Consider the following 25,064-nt stretch of genomic DNA (forward strand, 5'->3'; position numbering starts at 1 on the left):
CCTTAAATCAGTGCTTAATTTTTTTTCCTGCTGTTTCTTAAGTACTACATTTGTAATAATTTTCTTATCTTCGGAAAAAGCTTTACATGTTAGGGAGCCTTTATGGGAACTTTCGAAACTTTTCGCCCATTCAGTTACTTTGCCGAAGTAATTTGTTGGTCATTGTCACGTTGTATACGCGTGAGGAGTATACATTTTTTCAAAAATGTAAATTTTGAGTTTTGTTCTCAAGATGAGCATGATTTTCATGAAGTAAAATATAAATCGTGACATGATCAAACAATCACAATAAAAAAATACGCGTCAATTTCGTTTTTTCGAAATTCCTTCTTTTGCCGCATTCTTCGCCCAACATTTAAATTTATTGTTCAGCTTTTCCGATTCAGCTTTCATTCTTTCCTCTGTAACTCATGTCTCTACTAGACTTACTATTTCGTTTTTTTCCAACTCTTCTCTTGCCTTATTTGCCTCTTTCATTCCAGCAATATTCCCGAACGAAATTTTTCTGTCGTTCTCTCTTTGCCCCCCCCGCCTATTTCTCTCACCTCATTATCTCCATTTGCGTTATCCTTCTCTTTCCATTTCCTTGTTTCCTCCAAATATCATAATTCCAGATCTTCTCTCACCTTGTTCCATCTCCACCATTCTTCTCCTTTCTTTATCTTCTTGCCATCTACTTCCGTCATCCTACTATTGCCTTGCTCCCATTTAGCTTTTTTTCTAATTCATCTTATTACTTCCAGTTCTCTTACTGTCTTCTCTCCTCTTATCCATATTATGTACCTGAAGTTCTAAACGTTTTTTTATGAACGAAAATAAAAAAAATAATTTTTTTTGCTTTTGAAACTGAAAATGATTTCCCAGTTTCAAAATAAGTCATAGAGCCCAGGAAACGGTATATTGGATTCTCAAAATACCAAAACTACCCCTCCAGCCAACCCTAAGACTTAGACATCTCAAAAAGAATTCAGAAAAAATAGATCAAAGGGTCGTTAAGATCTGTGATTTTTTAACTTCCCGCTAAGAAAATAAAAAATTTTCAAAAATTGGGAAGTTATTGGTTTTACCCCGTTTTGCAAAAATCCAGTTTTCAACAGATCTCGGCGTTTTAAGGTCTTAAGAAGCCATTTCAAGTGTATATATATATATATATATATATATATATATATATATATATATATATATATATATATATATACAGGGTGTCTCAGAAGTCGTGAGCCACCGGACAGGGTGTGGTAGAAAATTGGATTCTGAATAGAAAAGTCCTTTACCATTTTTCGATCAGACCCATAGAAAAATTACTACAAATTTATGAAAATAGACCAATGAGGAGCGCGGTTTAGCGGCAGAACGGTAGGCGCAAGAGCGAGCGAGTGGAAGCGCGACAGGCAATGCGTGCGCGCTCGCTTGCACACGTGTGATATCATTGCTCAGTTATAGCGGGATGCCCGCATGCAATAATAATGATCAATGATACTCCTGTAAATAAAAAAATTAATATTAGAAAAATCATCCCATAGACAGCCCCATAAAATAAAAAATGTGCGATTTTTTGATAATTAAAACTCAAATTTTCGGTGTCACCGAAAAATGAAAAAAAAAAAAGCCAACAGTCATATTCAATGATACCCCTGTAATTAAAAAAAAAAAAAAAAAAGAAAAGTTATAAAAGTACCCCATACACTCTGAGATACACCCCCATAAAGCCCAAAAATTTGCGATTATTTAATGATGAAATTCAAATGATCAGTGTGCACTTGAAGTTAAAAAAAAAAAGCAATAAAAATAATCAGTGACACTACTGTAGACCAAAAATAAAAAACTACCTCATAGACACTGAGATACACCCCCATAAAGCTGCGATTTCTCCATTATTTGTGAAGTTAAGTTGAAATTCTCGCTGTCAACTCGGAATAACTCAAAGAAAATTATCTTTCTTTCCAGTTTAACCTTTTTATGAATTAAAAATCAAAATTTTGGAATCCACCCCATAAACACCGAAAGGCAACCCCACAATGCTACAATTGTTCGATTTTTTATTGATTTAAATTGAAATTCTCGGTGTCTACTCAAAATAAGTAAAAGAAAATTATTGTACTTTTTAATGTTATCTCTGTTATAAAATAATAAATCAAAATTTTAGAATCCACCCCACAGACACCGAGATACATCCCCATACAGTCGCTATTTGTCGATTTTTAATTGACTTAAATTGAAATTCTCGGTGTCCACTTAAAATAAAGAGCATAAACTCATTCCACTTTCCAATTTACTCTTTTTAATAAATGAAAATATCAAAATTCAAGAATTCACCCCATAGACCCCAAGATACGCCTCCATAAAGCCGCGATTTATCGATTTTTTGTGGATTGATATCGAAATTTTCGGTGTCATATGAAAATTTGAATTTTAATTATTGAAAAATCGCGAATTGTTGGCTTTATTTGGATGTTTGTTAGTGTCTATGCGGTGGATTTTCAAGAGTTAAGTTTTTTTATGTTTTTAAGGGTGTAATTTAAAAGTACAATAGGTTTCTCTTGTTGTTGTTAAATGGACACCAAGAATTTCAATTTCAATTACTAACAAATCACAAATTAGCGGATTTATGGGGTCCTATCTCGCCGTTAATGGGGTGTTTTTTTCAAATCTTATTTTTTTTTTGCTTACAAGAGTATATCTGAAAATGAGTTTTCATACTTTTCATTTATTTTCAACGGACACCGAGAAGTAGCATTTTAATTACTAAAAATCAGAAATTTTCAGCTTAATGGGATCATAATTCGGAGTTTGCGGGGTGGTTTTTAAATAATAATTTTTTTCGATACACAGGAGTTTAATCGATAAGTACAAAAGGTTTCTTTTGTTGATTTTCAATGGGCACCAATAATTTGAATTTTAATTTCTAAGCAATCCCGATTTTTGTGCGTTATCAAGTCATATTTCGGTATCTATGGGGTGTTTTTACAATTTTTTAAATTTGTCTGATGGTCAAAAGTACCACTGATAATTTTGATTGGTATTTTTTTCTATTTCGAATGCACTGTGAATATTTTAATTTTTATGTTAAATAATCCCGAAATACTCGGCTTTATTAGGCTGTATCTTAGTGTCTATGGGGTGGTTTTTGTAATTTTTAATTTTTTTCTGATTGTTATGGGTATAGTTAACTATTAGTCCTAGATTTTTATTTGAAATTTTGAGTAGTCGTCGAAAATTTCTATTTTAATTATTGAAATATCGCACAATTTTTGGCTTTATGGGACTGTATCTCCCTGTCTATGGGGTAGTTTTTATTTTTAAAAATTTTCTTCACCTACTGTAGTGTCACTGATTATTTTTATTGCTTTTTTTTTTCACTTCAAGTGCACTCTGATCATTTGAATTTCATTATTAAATAATCGCGAATTTTCGGCTTTACGGGGCTGTATCTCCCTGTCTATGGGGTAGTTTTTATTTTTTTCAATTTTTTTGGTCTACAGTAGTGTCACTGATTATTTTTATTGCTTTTTTTTTTAACTTCAAGTGCACACTGATCATTTGAATTTCATCATTAAATAATCGAAATTTTTGGCTTTTTGGGTCTGTTTCTCAGGGTGTATGGGGTTCTTTTTTTTTTTTTTTTTTTTTTTTTTTTAATTACAGGGGTATCATTGAATATGACTGTTGGCTTTTTTTTTTTTCATTTTTCGGTGACACCGAAAATTTGAGTTTTAATTATCAAAAAATCGCACATTTTTTATTTTATGGGGCTGTCTATGGGATGATTTTTCTAATATTAATTTTTTTTTATTTACAGGAGTATCATTGATCATTATTATTGCATGCGGGCATCCCGCTATAACTGAGCAATGATATCACACGTGTGCAAGCGAGCGCGCACGCATTGCCTGTCGCGCTTCCACTCGCTCGCTCTTGCGCCTACCGTTCTGCCGCTAAACCGCGCTCCTCATTGGTCTATTTTCATAAATTTGTAGTAATTTTTCTATGGGTCTGATCGAAAAATGGTAAAGGACTTTTCTATTCAGAATCCAATTTTCTACCACACCCTGTCCGGTGGCTCACGACTTCTGAGACACCCTGTATATATATATATACACAGTAATTTTTAGACAAAAAAAAACAGTACGTTGAACATTTTTGATATTTATTCTTTAATTAAAATTTTTTTTTTCTATCAATATAGAAAAATCTGAGCCAACTTCACAGTATGAATCAACCCTGTCATCATTCAGTCAAGAAAGTCTTCACAGAGATCCTAGTTTCGTTATGAACTTAGATGAAGAATCGCCACCACCGAAAAGATCTCGTGGAATAATAGATATTCTGACTCCAAAATTATGTACCATGTTAGATAGGTGCAAAATTAGTGATTGCGATGCAACAGGCTTATTAAGGGGTCTACCCTCTTTAGAATTTTGAAAAAATCGAATTTTTTTTTTTTTGTATTTTTTGAAAGTATACATATTTAAAAGTATCATACGGAAAATTTATAAAGATCCGAGCAGTTAACTGTACTTTTGGACGACGTTTACGTAGCTATCTGAGCGCGCTAATATGCGGACCCCTCGGAGCGGTACGGCCTACCTGCCTTTGTATTCATTAGCAGCTGCAACCTTTTTCAGGTATACTGACAAATGTACAATATTATAATATACTATCTATACTGAAAATTTTCATTTATGATAGGTTATTCTCGAAGGATACCGTTCCATTAGAATTTCTCCCTATATTAGTCGTATTTGAAATTTTCAACCGTCAGTATCTGTGCTCGTGATTACCGAAATGGACAAGAAAAGTGTAAATCAAACTGCCAAGTGGAGACGTCTAGGTTCGAAGCCGAAAAAGCGGAAATTTCATGGAGTGCTTCCACATGACCACGAGGCAAATACAAGTTATGCTAGTGCATCTGCGTTGAAGTTACAACAATCGAAAGATACCAGTTTCGACGTACACGTGGATCAAACGTCGGGATACAGTATTATACAGTTTTTCCTGGTTTTCTCTACGTTGCAAGAGTATTTAAAGTGTAAAACTTGTGATAAAGATATTTCTTTTACAAAGTATGGACAGCGAGGACTCGGTTTTAAAGTTTGTGTTACATGTGAGTGTGGCGAAAGGTACATTAATTCGTGTCACATGATTTCTATTGGATACGAAATTAATCGTCGTCTATTGTATATTATGCGTTTGATTGGTGTTGGATTGAGTGGTATTAATAAGTTGTGTGGTCTTATGGAACTTGGAACTGGGATAAGCTCCTCTATTTATTATAAAATTATCGATTCGATCACTATCGCGGTGAAAAGTGTGTATGATGTAGTGATGCTGAAGGCTGTTAGAGAAGAGAAACTCTTGAATGCTCAGCACGGAGAACCAGAAGATATTTTAATCGTTTCGGGAGACGGTTCCTGGCAAAAAAGAGGATTTTCTTCTCTTATTGGCATAATTTCTTTGATATATAAACGCAGTAAAAAAATCGCGAACGTCGCTATCAGATCAAGTTACTGCAAAGCATGCGAGAAAAAGAAAGGAACTGAGAAAACGATTGAATATGCAGCGTGGTACGAAACGCACAAAAGAGACTGTAGTGCTAATCACTCTGGTAGTGCTGGAAAAATGGAAGTTGACGGTGTATGTGAAATGTTTTTGCAATTTTTAGAAAAACGAGAAATGCTTGAAAGATGCCTCGGTGGCAACACGCAGAATAATAACGAATCTTTCAACAACTGTGTCTGGTCAATGGCTCCCAAACACATCTTTTGCGGAAAAAAAATTGTTGAAATAGCTTGTCAAACAGCTGCTTGTATTTTTAACCAGGGATTTCATCCAGTATTAAAAATCTTGGAAGTAATGGGCGTCAAAATCGGCCCGATCGCCGCACAGTTTGCTGCTGACTGTGACAGAACGTGCATACGAGTTGCAAACCGCCGCAGCACCGATGCCTCTAAGGAAGCCAGAACGAAACGAAGGCAGGCTATTTTGGATGAAAATGTGCACTATGAAGAAGATGAAGGCATAATGTATGGTGCAGGCATCGCTGATTAGACGTAAGTAAGATTTTTTCATGATTTTTCGTTACAGAAAACTTTAAACGCGTTTTTCTCGGAATGACGTTTTTGGACGCCTTGTTGATAAAATCTCCGAAACTATTCAACCGAACCTTACCAAAATTTAACCACATGTTCTTGATGACTATAGCTATCGCGCATATCATACGATTTTTGAAATTTTGAGTTTAACTATTTATTTTTGACAAAGAACGACGGAAAAAACGTGATTTTTCGTACTTTTTCGAAAAATGGTTGCCATTTTTGAAAAAAAAATCGTATGATATGCGCTATAGCTATTTACTTACTGAATCTAAAACTATTTTTTTTTTTTTTTTTTTTTTTCAGATCATCCATTCCAGATATTTCATCAACAGCGCACACTCATCTTTTTTTTAGACCAATCTTCTCCCTCATTTTTATGTATAAAAACTGATTAAAATAAATATAAAAAAAATTTTCTTGTGTAATCAAATAGTGTATTTTTTAGGCCTAACACTTTTTATGTCCGTATTTATGACGTATACCGGTCAAAAAAATTCGTGAAAATAGCCTTATCTTTGCCCGTCTAAAGAGGGTAGACCCCTTAATTGCATTTCTTGAAGCTGTGGAACTTGATGCAACCTACTACATCGTTAATCGAACATCGATAAAACAAAAACATGAAAATTTCAGAAAAAAAAGAGTGGCTGAAATCCAAACAAGATTTGCAAATAAAGATCTTCGTAGATTGATTGTTCATTGGAACGGTAAACACTTACCTGATATTACTGGTAGAAATTTCGTAGAACGTCTTCCAATAATAGTTTCATTTGAAAATGAAACTAAAATTCTATCGATACCACCGTTAGAAAATGCTACAGGCCGAGCAATGGCAAATGCAGTTTCTGATGCTCTTCAAGAGTATGGAGTCAGTGATTTAGTAGTCGGTTTATGTTGTGATACTATTGCATCGAATACTGGAGAATATAATGGTGCAGCAGTTTTAATTGAGCATTTGTTAGAGAAAGATCTTCTTATTTTGCCATGCAGACATCATATATTTGAGGTTGTATTGAGAGCTGTATTTGACAGTAAGTTAACTAATGTTTCTGGACCAAATGTGCCTATATTTGCTCGATTCAAGAAAGAGTGGGATGAATTAGACCTAACTCAATTTAAAAGTGGAATAGCGGATCCCTTGATTGGTAAATTATTGGAAAATGATATTCAAGACATTCATGAATTCATTAAGCAACAACTTACTTTGAATCATGATAGAAAAGATTATTTAGAACTGCTAGAATTAAGCTTACTATTTATTGGAATAATACCTGATAACATCACGTTCCATACTCCTGGAGCTATGCATCAGGCCAGGTGGATGGCTAAGGCAATATATTCGTTGAAAATATTTCTGTTACGATTTACTTTTAAACTAAAGTCTACGGAAGAAAAAAGCTTGGGCATGATTTGCGTGTTTGTTGTGAAAATTTATTTACGAATATGGTTCGCCGCCACATCATCGATTAAGGCACCAAACTGTGATTTTCAGTTGATCAAATCTATTTATAATTTTCAACCTATTTACAAAAAAATATACGAGAGTGCTTTAGGTAAAATTTTAAACCATTTGTGGTATCTGAATCCTGAAAATTGTTTATGGGCTTTATTCGATGATGATGTAGATACGGAAACGAAACAGAAAATGGTTAAAAAAGTCATTGAATTCTCACAAAATGCAGATGAACCTGATTTATTAGAGAATAATGAACAAGTTCTTAGGAAGGCTGTAGTATCTCGTGCGGATATCCCAACACTATTTGACCATGGATTAGAACAGTTTATTAATGCAACTTCTATTGATTTTTTCCATAAACTTGGACTAAATAGAAGCTGGTTGACTGAAAATTGTGAAAAATGGTTAGAAGACTCTAATTATCAAGATTGTTTGACGGCTGTAACAAATTTATCAGTCGTTAACGATGTTGCAGAACGAGGTGTTAAACTAATGCAAGAATACAACGATTTATTCACAAAAGATGAAAAACAAAAGCAATTCCTTATTCAAATTTTAGATAATTACAGAAGCAAAGGCATCAAGACAATGAAAGAAAGTTTACTTAAAGAATGGAATGATGAAAAATGAAGATTAAAATTAAATTTGTATGAATTTTGTCATAAAATAAAAATATTAATTAAAATATCATCAATTTTTTTGATAAACAGACCTTACAGTTCGGAATATTTATTGTAATTTTCATTAACTATCGTATTCTGAGACATAAATTTGGGTTCTCTAATTGTTCGTATTTTGTATGAAACTGTATTTATTATTATAAATCCTCAAAAAACATTATTATACCCAAAAATTAACTTAAATCGGCTTGAGGCACGTGTTGTCTTGGATTAAAAAAATTATAAAAAATTTTCTCAGTCTTTTTTCATCAAAAGGAAACTTTTTAGGGGGCGCCTCAAGAAATTTAATTTTTAACGACCACCCTAATAAATAAATATATATATATATATATATATATATATATATATATATATATATATATATATATATATATATATATATATATATATATATATATTACACGCGCGCGCGTGTGTGTGTGTATGTGTGTGGGTGTTCGAAAGAGCTATCGTAAAAAAATTTTTTCAAGTCGTAATGTTTTTTTATACGGTTCTTATGGCATTCGGGAACAACCTTGGATGCCACAAAGGCTTATGAGAAAAATTTTCTCGTAAATCGACGTAATTTTATGAGAAACGTGCAGAAATGAAAAAAATAGAGACCTTTTTAAATAAGGTAAAAGACCCAATACCAGAACGACGAAGGGTACATGATTAATTTTTATTACTTGGAAAATATTCACATGGTTTATTAGTAATAATTATTTATCCAATCATACAGAATCAATACGTAGTTACACGGAAACAATAAACTCTATTAATTTTGTCGAATTGAATATTAAAACAACATGTTTTTTGAAAAAGTCTAAAAGATCCAGTTTCAGAATACCTCAAATGCCTAGTCCCAATACTGGATATAGTTGACCCAATACCGGAACGATAAATAGAACTAGTTTTTTTAATCAAAAGAGTCCACATTTCGTAAACTGAATTAATTAAATAATTAATTAACAAATCATAATACTTTTTGTGAATTTTTGTGTACTTATAAAACTAATTTATAAAATGTTATCTTCGACTTTACTTTTGACATCCTTCTACTACCTGCAAAAAATTAAGCAGTTAATCCAAAACTCAAATTACATGTATACATAGTATAACTAACAATAATTATTTAATATGAAAAAATCTAATATAAATTTTTAATGAAAATAAAAAAAAATCAACGATTCGAGGTTATACTTGACGACACTTATATAAAAAAGAAAATTTTAAAACAGAAATTTGTTTTTGTTCTACAAGTTAAAATCAACGAATATTTAGAGCATTTCTATTATTATTATTTAATTATAATAAAATTAGTTGCTGTAGTAAATGTGATTTTACGAAAACTTTTGTTGTTGTGCTAGATGTAAGCAATCAACACAGTATATCGTTAATGTCAACAAATGATATCAATATAACTGACTGTTCCGATATGGAGTATTAGTTTACTTCGAGTGTATCAATAGACGAATAGTAAATTTTATGTAACTGTAGGGTTTTTGTGTATTATCAATTAATTGCATCGAATTCTTAGTATTTGTATAAATATATAAAAAAAAATTTTAGTGAAAAGTATTTCTATTAAGCAAAACCATTAAGAAACCTTGATAAGTCAGAAGTCTAAGACTATTGACATGATTAACATTTTTTTTTTTTTTAATATTTCCAATATGATTTAAAGTTTAATTCATATTATATATTTTTTTACAATGAAAAATCAATTGATATCCCGGTGAAAAAAAGGGAGGTTTTTTTTCATGGTTACACGTGTTATTTATTAGAGTTTAAGATCCTGTAATAGGTTTTTTTCTATTTAATTATTATTTAGAGTCGGTTTTAAGTGCTGTGGTCATATCTCCGACTTTAACTGTTGCGAGTGGTGCGTTGGGGTCTTTTTGGGTTGTGAAAATCTTAACCTACGCGGCAAGGGTCGAATCGTAATCAAGCTGATTTCTAAGACCATCTTGGAATTCGAAGCCTCGCCTTGCCGGCGAGTCAGTTCAAGTGCTCTATTGGCCATGCACCTTAGACCCCTCGACTGATGCTACCGGTTTCCTGTAATCGTGTGAAAATAGAATATACGGTTTTGTAGAATTTGTATTCGATTGTTTATTAATTTTGTCTATCTCATATTAATTGTAAAAAATTGTTTTATTGCATTATCAATGATATTGTTTAAAAATTAAATTTGTTTAATAATTATATTTTTAATTGTATATTAATATGAATGTAATAAATAATTTTACTTGATTCGCCGTCATTCTTTCCTACTGAACAATTAAACATTTTCTTGAAAAACTACATTATTTTGTTTGCAACAATAAACAAAAAAACATGAATGCAATTTTTTACGCTTTTGTAGAAAGTGATTTTTGCTTATAATAGAAAGATTCATCACTTTATATTTTCTAATTTAATGTAAAATATTATTTGAATGTGTAAGAAGACTAAATGCTCTGCGGAAAAATAACTATTCGTGTGCCCATCGGAGTCAGTCATGTTCGTCACATGACTGGTTACTGTGCTTAGATTCATGTGCAGCACCGCACTGAGTACCGTGCAAAACCTGATTTAGTCATGTGCGCACATGATTCACTCACTTGCCATTCATGAATGCCATTCATTCGTAATGTGGTTAGTCAAATGTATCATAGGGATGAAAATATATGTAATTTTATACTTATATCCATGCATGTGCACTTTAAATCTAGTTAATATTTTAAATTTGAATCCTAGTCATTATAGTTGTAGAATGAGATAAATTGAGTTTATGATACTGTCAAATTGTTTCATTGCATTTATTTTATTGTATAAACAAAGTTTTTGTAAACAAAAAAAAATAACAAATTATGAAAATTTTTGTAATGAAATAAAAAAAAATGGAAAAAAAATCGACTTACTATGGAATTGGCGCACACATTATTGACACACACACACACACACGCGCGCGCGCGAACACCATCGCATGAATAGTCAGGAAAGCTTCCTAGAATCTCAAAACGCCGAGATCTGACGAAAACTCGATTTTCGAATAACGGGGTAAAATCAATAGCTTCCCGGTTTTCAAAAATTTTTAATTTTCTCAGCGGGAAGTTAAAAATTTTAGACTTCGGAAAAATAACAGTTTTTCTTAAAAAAGGTGTGTTATGTAAAAATTTATGTTAATTTACAGGTAATTAATTGTTTTATTTTAGTATTTAGTCCTAGCGTATCAGGCTAATAGACTGGGAACTCCGAGTTTCATATTTATTGAGAATAATAGGTTTGTTGAATAAATTGTACGTGGAATAATTTTAATACATATATTGTTTAAATCAAAAATTAATATCATTAGTTAAATTACAATAATTACAATTATTACACAGTGATTCAAAGTTAACCCTTCTCTTTCATATAACGATTTTACAATATTTTTAAATTCACAAATATTAGTTATTTAAAATGTACCTGATAAAAATTTATGAATCTTGTTGATTTGACTTATTCTTTCGATTTGATTCACTTCACAATTATACTTTACGATGTTAACACTAGGATGTCAGGACAACGAGAGAGATTTCCTTGAGAAAATTATAAGGTGTCGAATTTTAGGGCGTTACTAATTTCCACTCATTGGGGGAACCAAATGTCCAATTATTTGTCTATTTTCTTGGGCCCTCACCCTCTCTCTTAAGTTGTTCAAAAATATCGTATGAGTCCCCTCTACTTGGGTCAGAGCGCAATATAGTTTTCTCGCTTACTCTTATGTTCTATTAATCATCTATGTGTTTGTGTATACGTAAGCGCATTTACGCATAGACAAATACATACATTCGTACTGTTTAACAAGAATTTATTTATTAAAAATCGTATGAATAAATGTGCATGTACTTGAATCTAGCATCTCTTTTGTTTTCTAAATTTAATTATTATTTGTAGAAATATTTCTATTTTATTAATTTATAAGTTGTATTATTTTAGAATTTCGTGGTTTAATAATTGTTCATTTTAAATTGTTTAACTTTTAAGTTCTATATTTTTTTTTATCTGTTTCATATTCGTAAAGTTCATTTCTCATTTTATGTTCAATTTTATTATCTAAAAATTATAAAAAAAAACGTTATTAAAATTTCTTTAGACATTTGTCTTAACACTCAAATTCGGTGATTAAGTTACTCTAAAATCTTTTGGTTTAAAATAAATCCCCTTTTATCTAAAGTTTTGTCATTACTAAAGTATTTCTTATTTGTTTGAACATCATTTTAGTTATTTACTATTATTTTAACATTTTAACATCCGAATAGTTATTTAGCTAAATTATTTATTATTACTTATTATTTAACGTATTTGTTATCATTATTATTTAAACTATTTTTTTTTTGTATTATTTATTTTGGGAGTTCTTATTTTACTTATCTAAAGATAATCTAAAAACTTTCCCAAAAACATTTTGTGTACTTAGGACTATTTGTTCCCTGACGCATCCGAGATAGCCTAAGTACAGTAAAATTTTAGAGAGAGATCGGACGAGACACTTAATGATCACACTCGAATTATCCTTAAAAAAAAATGAAATAGAATCATACTCGATTTTTTATAATTCATAAATATGTAAAGAAAAATTCTTTACATAACAGGTGAAATTGTGGTGGAGTTTATCGTCTTAAAATTTTTTGTGTTTTTTTCTGAAAGTACATTCGAATACAAAAGTAAAAAATATAACAACGTCCCAATAAATTATTTTTTGAAAACGTTATAGCTATTTAAAAATACAAAATCCACTTTTTTGAAAAATTCATAACTTACTTTGGGTTGGGTAAAAAAATTTGAAAAAATTCTGAAAAACCTTTCTCATAGGATAGAAAAAGATAATGAAATTTCAGCTTAATCAAAAAGGGTCGGGGTCAGAAGTGGTCGATTGAGTATGAAATATCCCACATGTAGACATTCAGATACATAGACACTTCTTTTCAAATTTATTTGAATTCTTTTCAATTGATATTTAAATCAGGATTCAGTTCTTTGAAATTTTCTATTTTCTTCTGGAGAAATAAATATCTTAGGGTGGGTCAAAATTCAATCTCCGAAAGCAACTTTTTAAAATTCGAATTGTGAGTTCCGCTTTTAAAAGGAGCTGTGTTTGGGCATTTCCTTGTATATTTTGGTGTGTCAAAATTCATTTGATATTCACAGAATTTTTTAATAGAAGTTGTGTTTAGGAATTTTTGCTAAAATTTTATACTTCAAAATTTTGCCAAATAAAGCTCCTGTTAAAAATTCTGTGAATATCAAATAAATCGTGACACAGCAAAATATCTTAGAAAATACCAAAACACAGCTCCTGTTGATAGCAGAACTCAAAAGTCCAATTTTAAAAGGTTGTTTTCGGAGATTGAATTTTAACGCACCCTAATATTCTTATATATTTTATATTTTCTTTATAGTCTCTAGCTGTACCTGGAAGAGTTCTGGTTGGTGAGGGGGTATTGATAAAGATGTGCCGAAAGAAATCTAAACCACGGCAATTTTTTCTTTTCAACGATATCCTGGTTTATGGAAATATTGTAATTAATAAAAAAAAAGTAAGTTCATGAGCATACTTTTAAATTTATAAATTCACGTAATCTATCTAATTAATCTTCTTGTTGATTTTAGTACAACAAACAGCATATTATACCTCTAGAAGAGGTGAAATTAGAGTCATTGGCAGATGATGCTCGTAAGTACTGAACAGTATTTCAATATTTCCAGGAAAAAGAAATTGTTCGGGAAGAAAATTTTTTATTTTTACGTATATCGAAATCACTATTTTGTACGTAAAAAAACAGTCAGGTGGCATAAAAAACCCGATTGTTTTTTTTTTTTTTTTAGTCTCAAGTACAGAAATGTTAGTTTTTGATGTTTTAAGAGTCCTCTCCTAAGGACAGCTCAAAAAAAATTTTTTAGAGGTCGCTCTGAATTTTTTTAAATTTCAAGAATCGTCAAAAATTGAATTTTTAACTTCCCGCTATGAATCTCAGATTTTCAAAAATCGGTAAGTTATTGTTTTCACCCCGTTTTGCAAAAATCGAGTTTTCATCAGATCTCGACGTTTGAAGGTCACAGGAAGCTTCCCTGACTACCCCCGCGATGTTGTCTCTGTGTGTGCGCGCGCGCGCGTGTGTGTGTGCTCGTGTATGTGTGTGGGTGTGTGTATGTGTGTGTGCGTACGTATGCAATTGTAATTGTAATTGTAATTGTAATTTATTGAAATAGGCCATAGGACGTAGTCCTCTAACGGCCAAAAGCATATACAGAGTATACATAATATCTTAAAATTAAGTGCAAATCAATATAATTTTAGCAAGTAAGATAGCAAGTAACTAAATTGCACTGGGTCACACACTTAGAGTTCGGCAATCTCAATAGCTAATAAGTGTTTATAACAACTTGATTTAAATATTGCTAGTGAGTCAGCTGCTGTTATCGATGGCGGCAAGGAATTCCAGAAGGAAGTCCCCAGAATCAAAAAGGAGTGCTGAAGAATTGAAGTACGTGGAATCGGCGCCAGAAGTGTATCAGTCCGATTATTGTCCCTATGTCTCGCGACGTTATGATTCATCCTTATTCTCTCCTTTAGCAAAGCATTTTTATTCATGACTAACATTCCATAATAAATATAGCCCATCAGGTGAAGCCGACGATGATATGGTGAAAGCCACCCTAGGTCAATCCGCGGTCCATTAATGTGTTCTCCGAGTCGTTTACGTAGCACAAAGCGCGCACAGTTGTTCAGAGCAACTTTCAACTTTTTCTCAAGGCCCTGATTTAGGTTGGTCAGAGCTACTGCACAGTAATTAAAAATAGGAAGCACCAAACTAATTACTAATTGACGCTTTAGAGGAACGTTCAGTTCATTAACCGATTGGCGGAGTCTGTATAACACTCTCGAAACTGAGTTACAAATCCTACTGACCTGATTGACCCACAATAGTCTTTGATCAATTAAAACCCCGAGGTATTTGAAGCTAACAACATAGTCAATGTTCTCATTTCCCAAAACGATACTCGGTATCTGGTCTAGCTTGATCGAGTTAACATTGAATGCACTGCCTAATATCATAGCCTTGGTCTTGGCGGCATTAATCTTCAGTTTATTTAATCGACACCATTCCAACACAGCAGCAAGATCTTCATCCATCTTCTCAATTGCACTATCCAGGTCAGTGATTTTACATGTTAGATAAAGTACACCATCATCTGCGAAAAAGAGATAACTGCTATGCCGTAGACACGTAGGAAGATCATTGATGTTCGGTGTTAATACCGGCACCTTCCTTCAAACTTGGGTAGGTTTCCTTACGAATAAATGCAATTGTTGGTCTTGAAAAAGACCGTTGTGGTGTAGTATTCTAGAGATGACTTGTTAGTCACACGCTCTTTAATAAGAGCCTTAATTATTTGATGGCCTTGAAAAAGACCGGTGTCGTTAAGACTACGTAGTAGTCTTGAGAAGACTTATTCTCACTCTCAAAATGGGAGTGAGGAATAATTAGTTCTGAAAAGAACTGTTTCAAGGTTAGCCCTCAAAAGGACTGTTTTGATGATGCTCGTCAGTAGTTAGCGTAGCCGAGATGATCCGAGTTGGCCCGATTGTTGAGTCGCGGATATACAAGCCTTGCACGCTTGGTATCCGAAACACTGCACTGTATAGTAAGCCTTGCTCGCTTACTGTAGACTGTTGGCTTCTTCCTTCTTCTTCTTCTTCTGCTTCGCTCAGTGGTTAGAAGTGGACTGTGCTAGTAGGTCTCATCGCTTCCTCTTTTAAACAGTCTGGTGATTTGAGAGGGGATTGGATTATGTGAATACATTGGCTCGCTAGCTCCGATGGACTGAGTGGGGGTTTCGAAGGTAGCGGCCCAATGAAAATTTAGAATAATTTCCCACTATTTTACTAGAATAATTTTCTACTAGCTCTTTCGTCATGGTCCGCGCTTTTTTCAGTACCTGATAGTTTGAGGGTTTTTCAACAATTGATGAACAGCGAGAATAACAGCGGGCCAAGAACACTTCCCTGAGGTACTCCTGCAAGGCAATTTCTCCATGTCGACATTTCTGTACCATTCCTAACTGCGTGTTTTCTTTCCGACAAATAACTGTATACCCAGCGAATAACTCCAATTGAGAAACCAAGCTTATAAAGTTTGCCCAATAAAAGCAAGTGATCTACAGAATCAAATGCCTTTGCTAAGTCCAAAAACACCGCCAGGGTAACCAGCTGTTCATCGATACCAAACCGAATATCATCAACGAACTTAAGAACAGCAGTTTGAGTACCAATACCAGGCCGATAACCAGTTTGATGTCGATCAAGCACATCGTAGTCATTGAGAAATTTAATGATCTGGTCAAGCACAACACGTTCACATATTTTCGACATCGCACATAGTATTGAAATCGGACGATAGTCTGAAGCTGATTGTGGGCTACGAACTTTAGGTATAGGTGTTATAAGCGACGATCGCCACTGGGTCGGGAAGAAGCCACTATTTATCGACGAGTTAACAAGATCTGTGATCAAGGGACCAAGCAAATCTTTGAAAATTCTCAGTACATGAATCGAAATTCCATCAACTCCCTCGGCTCGCGAGGAGCCAACCGAAAGACACTTAACTACATCACAGACATCAACATGCAAGAACGTAAATTAAGCATTCGTCCTCAGTTGAACCAAACCCGCAATCACTTCGTCAAACAGTGGAAGTTCTCTGCCTTGAATTACAGTTGCATAATGGTTATTTAATTCCTCAGAACTAAACCGCAGAACATCCCGCGACTTTGTAGCAGCTACTGTCAACCCGAGTCTGTCCATATCACTCCAGAACTGTTTCGTAGATCCAACACGGCTGAACACTGACTGAAGATAGTTCTCTTGACCTGTCTTCCACATTGCCTGTGCCTGACGACGTAGTCTAACATAATGTTCCCAGGTCTGCCAGTGACCATTTCTTTTAAAGCGCCGATAGCACCTGTCACGTTCTCTACGAATGTCTCGCAGTTCCGGCGTTATCCAGGGAGCTGGGCGACGTTTAGCCGTAAATTCACGCACAGGAACACACTGTTCCACAATGTCATTAATCAAATTGTTTAGCATATCTAGTCGCGAATCTATAGTCTGCCCAGCATCACCATAACCAATATCAAGCTCTGGAAGCCTCAAGTTAATCAATTCTGCTACTGCTCCAAAATCAGCCTCTTTCCATGATCGACATTTGACTATTTTCCTTCTTGGTTTCTGATGCTTATACTGTAGACAAAAATAAATTAAGTCATGAGAAGACAAGAAAGGTTGACTGTCCCCATGAAACAAGTGCCGATAGATGAATAACAGCACAAACATCAATCCAAGTATTCGCATCAGCAGTGTGATTAGTCGGTTGCAATGGAACAATATTCATTTCATTTCTCGTAAAGAAGTCTCGTAGTCTAACTGCCTTATCATTATTCACTAACAAGTCCGCATTAAAGTCACCTAGAACGCACACAAACTTGTAATTAATCATTCTAGTCTCAAAATCATCTTCAAACGTGCACATGTGGCCTGCTTTTGGCGGCCGATAAACTATAGCAACCAGAATCTTATGCTGAGATGGACCCCATACTTCTGCAATTAGGTATTCTGGCAATACAACCTCTCCAGCTCCAGCTGACGAGCTAAGAAAACGAGCATCAAGCTCATTCTGAATGTAGAGTGCAACTCCACCACCTCGTTTGCTATATCGATCAACACGTAACATTGTGTAGCCTGGCAGGTCGACCTGGTGATCTGAAATTGCATCACAAAGCCATGTTTCTACGACTCCTATCACATGGTATGGGTTCTCCCTGAAGAACTCCTTAAATTCACAGAAATGTGTCATTAAAGATTGAGCATTAAGTGAGCAGACGTTAAGTACAGTAAGTTCAGCATTTTTAGTAGGAATTGACGATGTAAGACACCTGTATAGTTAAATAGTTAATCGTTGCAAGTTCGTAGAAGGCAGAATTTTTACCAGTCGATCATCTTTTGTTTTTCGTTAAAAAACGGCTCCATCAGACATCCAGACATGCTTACGATCAACATGAGGAAACTTTTTCAGTACACGATCTCTCATTTGATGAAGCTGAGCTGGTTGCCGAAAGTTTACATAGACCTTGACTTCAGGTAGAGATTGACCCAGTTGCTTGGCATTCAAATCTGGATTAGCTTTTTTACCTTCTACAACCTTTTTGCAAATATCGCTGCTTTTCAACGAGATGATAATTGAGCGAGGTCCTGTCAGACCACTGCGACGTGAGCCTACAATGTGGCGTCTTTTTCCAATTCTAAATGAATCTACGACAACATCTCCACCTAGAGCAGGATCAAGCATTCCAACCAAAGATCTAGCTAGACAGCTTTTTAACATCCTCACCATCCTCCTCAGGTAGCCTGCTGACGACAAGTTGATGAGCAACTTGATCGCAAGCAGCACGAAGAATTACAGCTTCATCAGCTGCAGACAGTTTTAGCTCGACCGCGTTTGACTCTATAGCAACAATGCGATTTTCCAGATCATTAGTTCGCGCTAGAACAGATTTGACTTGAGCATCAGTAGCAGCCTGATTAGCGGTGAGCCTATTAAAGTCAAAACGAAGCGCCTCAACTTCGGTAGCAACTTTGTTAAGTTGAGATTCAAATCCATCCATTTTCTGAGAAATCGATTGCAGCAGTGAAACAACCTGGTCATCAGTAACATTACAAGCAGGACACTTTGTTTGCAGCTGGACTCTTGCAGTGCGGGTACTTTCAACATTTAGCCTTACAACTGCACAGTCAGCATGAAAACTATGCTTGCAAGGTGCCCCTGTGGTAAGTCCCTCAGAAGAACGGTCGATATAATCATAACAGAGCACACAGGTTACCTTAGTCATAGTGACTAGAAACTATGTGGAGCGTGTGAAAGTATGTGACCCGCTTATAACTTTTGAACGGCTTGACCGATTTCATCGCGGTTGGTGTCATTTGAAAGGGATTGATTAAACTCAGATTTCGAATACAATTATACAAATCCTAGTAAAATTAATCCAGACTCTGCTGAAATCATTTCTAGTATTATTAATTAATAATTTAGTAACTGATTCCTGACTTATTCTTAAATTAATCTTTCATCTTAATCTAGAATTTTCTGAATTGTTCGCAATCATATTTTTAATTTATTTCGAATTTCATTCTTAAAACTAGTGATTGTGACCGAGCGCAAAATGGCGGTGACGTTCAGCGGGCATAATGACCTGGCTGCTGCCACACACCCGAGAAATTATTTAGACATGATATTTGTACCTGGAGTTTTTTTATAAATTTTAGGTGCGCTTCCTCGATGAGCTGCAACTCCTTGTCTTAAGTGCTGGTGTAGATTTTTCCTCAGTGAGATATATTTGGTTGGCGGCAGAGACTTTATTCACTGCGTTTCGCATGCCTTGATAATTATTTTCCCTTGATTGAAAATATTTTGGCGTGTTGAACAGCTGAGCTGCTCGATCATACTAACTCTTCAGAATTTTGTTGGTGCATTTCTTTCTTCCTCTGCTCTCCCCACTCCCACTACGCGTAGAGCTCCACCTTGAGGACTCATTTACTAGTCTCAAACTATGACTACGAGGGTTTAAGATCACAGCGCACTGTGATCCGTCGATAACTAACTTAGTACTGATAAAAGGATCGTCAACGGGTAACGATCACTCCGTTACAATATATTTTTAAAAATGAAACTTCATCATTTGTGTTCTTAAGTTAGGAACCAGTGTATATAAGAAACATTGTTCTACTCCGGTACATAAAACACACGGTTCAAGTCTGTTTAGAGAAGAATATCGCAGAATAATGCAGAAAGAACCCTCGTTGAAAGGGTAACTGGGTAACCCAAACTTTATATGATAAAGTCTACGAGCATGAAAAATATTTTTGGTGCGATTAGAAAATACAGTAATGAGATGTCTTAGATTGGATAAAATTTTCTAAAACAGAAAACCTCTGTTTTCTGGCCACATAAGTAATCTTCTGAATAAACCTTCGATGTCTTGCGCTAAAAAGATGTTCTTATACGCTACAAACAATTTTCAAGTTGGAAGGAAGCTCGGCCTCTTGGTACCAAACTTCCTTTAGCCACAGCTAACTCTTTGAGCCTGAGATTTCCGAATATTTGGTTATAAGGTAAATTTAATTGAGACAAAGAGGATATGGAAAAAATAAAATAAAAATCAATGTGCTAGAAATTAATTCTATACAAGTTACTATAAAATATTAGGAATTAAAATCTAGGAATTTATTGATATTATTTAAAATGAATTTCATATGTGATATTATCAATAAACCAAAACGTACATAACGTGAATTTACTTAGTGAAAATCCATTTCAGCGGAAGATTATCATGACAATTGCTTTCCTTTTATGATTGTTATTTGTTATTATATGCTTGCACTAACTTTATAGTCATTTTTATGAATTTACAAAAAAAAATGACTATCGTTACTAATATTTAAATATTAGTTCACTTTATAAATAACGGAAGAACTATGAAATATACTCAATTCATAGAATCAACGAGCGTATATTCGAACAATATTTATCTTTACTTTGTATTTTATGTCTTTTTGTAAACAATTCGTGTATTTACTTCTTTGAGAAGACCGCCTTAAACGCAAGGGTGACGCATGCGCAACGCTAGTTTTTCCAAATATGAATTACGGTAATTGAAAATTGTTAATCAAACAAAAAAAATTAGGAAAACTGTTGACGCTGAAGGCCATTCCTACAATTTCCCGCCAATTCCATACCTCCACTTGAAATTGCACATCTGACGCTTTTGAGCTCTTCGAGCTCAAAAATACAAATTGTCTGTTTATTTGAGCTCCCCGAGCTCAGAGAAATAGTTTTTATATGCTTTTGAGCTCTTCGAGCTCAAAAGTCTGATAGCAATTTGATAAAACACTATTTTTCAAATCTTTAAACCGCAAAAACTTTTGACTGAATGAACCGATTTCGAAGCGGTTGGCGGCATTTGACGCAGTTTTTTAAGCCTCATAAAGAATCTTATAGTTTAATTTGATCGGAATAGGAATTTTGGAGTAATTTCGAAAAAACACTTTTTTCGGTTTTCTTTCGTCAACGATAACTCACGAACGAATCAACCGATTTTGACCGGACCGGCGGCAATCAAGTGGTTTTTGTATGTTAGGAAACGTTCAAATGTTATTTCAAAAAACAACAAAAATAAAAACATCGAAATCCATCAATTTAACGTAATGTCAATTTATTTTATATTGATATTTTTTTTTTAATTTTATAATTTAATTTTATAAAACGTATTGATGAATCGATTCTAAAAGTTTGAATGCACATAGTAACATGTTTGCATGTGTTTGACGAAGATTGGCGTTGTTTTTAATGTTTCATAGAATTATTTATATTATGAATATGATTCGATACAGAATTTAGAAATTTTTTGAGAAGTTTTTTTTTGTTTTTAATAACTATTGAATAAATTCATCGATTTGAACCTAACTGGCAACGATCGACGCATCCCTGATTCAGATAGATGATTTGAAATGATTACCTTTATATTAATTGTATATCTCTATAGTACACACATTAAATATTTTTAAACCATTATAAATCATTTCAAATTAGATTTTTTAATATTGCGCTTTTGACATTTTTAAGCTCTTCGAGCTCAAAAATGTTATTTATGCATTATTTTGAGCTCTCCTAGCTCAAAGAGTAAGACAAGAATAAGCTATTCTGTGATTTTGAGTTCTTTGAGCTCAAAAATCTGATGGAAGTTTAATAAAACACTATTGTTTGAATTTCTAAACCGCAATAACTTCTGAACGAATCAACCGATTTTCATATGATTGACAGCATTCGACGCAGTTTTTAGAATTCTTTGATAAAGTCTTAAACACCAACTGATTATACTGAAAATTCTGGTATAATTCGAAAAAATCACTTTTTTCTATTTTTTTCGTCAACGATAACTCACGAACGAATCAACCGATTTTGACCGGCTTGGTTTCGATTGATGTGGTTTTTAAAGTACAATTTGTGTGTTATTTTGAGCTCTACGAGCTTAAAGAAATAGCTTTTGTATGCTTTTGTATGCTTTTGAGCTCTTTGAGCTCAAAAGTCTGATGGCAATTGATAATACATTATTTTTTTAATTTTCAAACTGCGATAACTTTTGAATGGATTAACCGATTTTCACGCAATTGGTGGCGATCGATGTAGTTTCTTAAGTTTTATGAAAATTTAAAACATAAAAATTAATTTAATGAAAAATTTTGGAGTTGTTACAAAAAAAACACTTTTTTCAATTTATTTCGACAACGATACCTCACGAACGCATCAACCGATTCTGACGCTCTAGGTGGCAATCGATGGGAGTTTTCAAGGTTAAGCTCTGATGAGTTTTTGAGGTCGATCAGTCTAGCTAACTCGGAGAAATTAAAAAAAAACAACTGTTTTTTTCATTTTTTTTTAATTTTTTGCAATTTCTTAAAATCTATTGGTCTGAATCGGTTCTAACTAATAAGAAATCTAAGTTTGGCGAAGATTTTTTAAATGACACCAACTGCGATCAAATCAGTTGAGTCGTTCAGAAGTTATAAGAGGTTCACACACATACACACACACACACACACACGCGCGCGCGCGCGCGCGTACGGACATCATCGTAAAAAGGGTCAGGAAAGCTTCGTAGGACCTTCAAACGTCGAGGTCTGTTGAAACCTTGATTTTTGCAAAACGGCGTAAAACCAATAACTTCCCGATTTTTTGAAAATCATTTTCTTACCGGGAAGTTGAAAAACTAATTGAATGTTAGAAAAATATTAATAGTTTTGATTGAAGGGGCTAACTAAAGGGTATGTTTTTTTAATTTATTGTTTTTAATGAAACAACAAAAAAACAAATAATTATTCATAGAGAAAAATTAGGCACAATTCATGAAAGAACAATATGCGATAGTTAATATTCAAAAATGGAAAAATTTTTTTTTTTGGGGAGCTTCCGGAAGTAATGGACCCTGGTGGCACTTTGATCAACAGCCAAGCTGATGAAAATGCCGCGGGGATCCAAATTCAAATTCCTGTGATAAATAAATAAATAAATTAATTTCTTATGCCGCGGTTTAGTGCAATGACGTCATCATCAGTGACTGGAAAATTCTACCATTTACTAGTTTCTTTCCTTTATTGGCCTGGTCTTAGATAATTTGCTTTTGATATTTGCTTACTCGTAGCGACTATGTTACCAACTTGAAATGAGTTTAAGCGAGACTAGACACTCAACGCACTGCCAGGTCTGCCAGTGCTCGAAACAAGTAGTGAAAATTTGAATTCAATTCAAATCACCCTGCTACAATTTCTTATTTCGCGTGATCAAAAAAGCAACAATTCTACAAGAAACGGCTCAAAAAACTTTGCATTTACTGGGTTTTGGAATAACCGTTATGACTATCAAGGAAATACTTATTAACTAATTTAAAAATGAAATTTTAATTTTATTCAAGAATGACTAGCGAAGCAGGGAGATGGTAGCTAGTTATTTATAGAAATGTATGAAATATTTTTTTTGTATATCGTTAATGATATAGATGCATAACACCATGTGGTTCATGATAATTCGTAACTATAGCTCTTACTACAACGACATCATTTAATCGAAAATTTAATCTTGCTTACAGAATACCGCAACGGATGGCTTATTCGAACTGTTACAAAGTCATTTGCTGTTTATGCCGCAACTGCAACAGAGAAACAGGAATGGATGGCTCACATTACAAAATGTATCGAAGATTTATTACGAAAAAGTAAAAAAAAATTTTATTTTGCTAATATGTTCGTACTGATGGTAATGGTGTTAGTAATAATAGTAATAGTAATAGTAACAGTGGTAATGGTAGTTGTGATAATGATGATATCCTTCACAGATCGTTCAATCAAAAATTATAAATAATGGAGATAGAGTACAGGGAGCTGAGAGATTTTCATTGGATATTTTCTCCTCTTTCAGAATCTTGGTTGGTAGCAAAGCTTCTAGCACGGTCGATGTTGTTGCGAAGTCTCCCTTGTATGAGCGTCGCGAGCAGTTTTCCAGCAATGTCCAGCATGCAGAGTGGTCTAAACGACAAACGTGTTACGGGGGTTCCCTTACCTTTGTCTAATAGAACCAATCTCTGTCGCTTCCAGACCATGGGAAATGTGCCAGTTGCCAAACATGCATTGTAGGTGTTCAGGAGTATGTCTGGGTATTCCAGGGCTACAGTCTTGATCACGATGCCGGGATGCCATCAGGCCCAGGTGCCTTTCTTGTCTTGAGAGACTTAGCCGTGTCTTGTGGTTCCTCGATTGTAAAGGGTAATGCTTCGCCGTTTTTATCGTAGTGTTTCTTCTCCCGCGGCGGGTGTTTCGGGAAAAGCTCCGCTATAATTATGTCCATTAGGGCAGGCAACTTCGGCGCTTCTCGTGAAACCATCCCAAGTCATTTGGCGACAATTTGGTAGGTTTTACCCCAGATGTCCTTGTCGAGATGCCTGCTTGCACTCGTTCGAATATAAGCCTTGGTTCAGGGAGCGTTTCGGAGCTTTCGTTGCGCGGCGACGTAGCTCATGGCATCTTTTGCGAAGTTCTGCTATGTCTGCTGTCTACCAGTACGCCGGCCTGTGAGAGCTCCGATTTTTCAGCCCCGGCATAGAGGCATCACATGCTGCCGCAATTCGCTTCATCGCTTTGAGCATTGCCTTTTCCGTCTCGTTGCAGTTATCCAGAGTCGGATTGTTCGGTAGGGTAGACCAGCTCCGTGCAAGTTACGCTCG

At 34.2% G+C, this 25,064-nt stretch overlaps 1 protein-coding gene across 4 annotated transcripts in view; it reads left to right on the forward strand.

Annotated features, from left to right (window-relative positions):
- The window catches only part of Rush (pleckstrin homology and FYVE domain containing family member rush hour), an 87,850-nt gene that overhangs the window by 26,225 nt on the left and 36,561 nt on the right, over positions 1-25,064 (forward strand). For 2 of the 4 annotated variants that reach the window (XM_074252383.1, XM_074252384.1), the window contains 3 exons: positions 4,187-4,625; positions 4,690-6,050; positions 6,399-6,520. In XM_074252383.1, coding sequence (XP_074108484.1) covers positions 4,786-6,048 — 1,263 coding nt within the window. In that variant the 5' untranslated portion in view covers positions 4,187-4,625; positions 4,690-4,785 and the 3' untranslated portion in view covers positions 6,049-6,050; positions 6,399-6,520. Of the gene's footprint in view, positions 1-4,186; positions 4,626-4,689; positions 6,055-6,398; positions 6,521-13,636; positions 13,775-13,847; positions 13,912-23,933; positions 24,060-25,064 lie in introns of those variants that run through there. The other 2 variants (XM_074252386.1, XM_074252385.1) reach the window with 2 other exon arrangements.

This window comes from Cotesia typhae, unplaced genomic scaffold (genome assembly GCF_013202065.1).
Source record: "Cotesia typhae breed Kobodo isofemale line unplaced genomic scaffold, CoteBio_Ctyphae contig_9, whole genome shotgun sequence".
Taxonomy (NCBI): domain Eukaryota; kingdom Metazoa; phylum Arthropoda; class Insecta; order Hymenoptera; family Braconidae; genus Cotesia; species Cotesia typhae.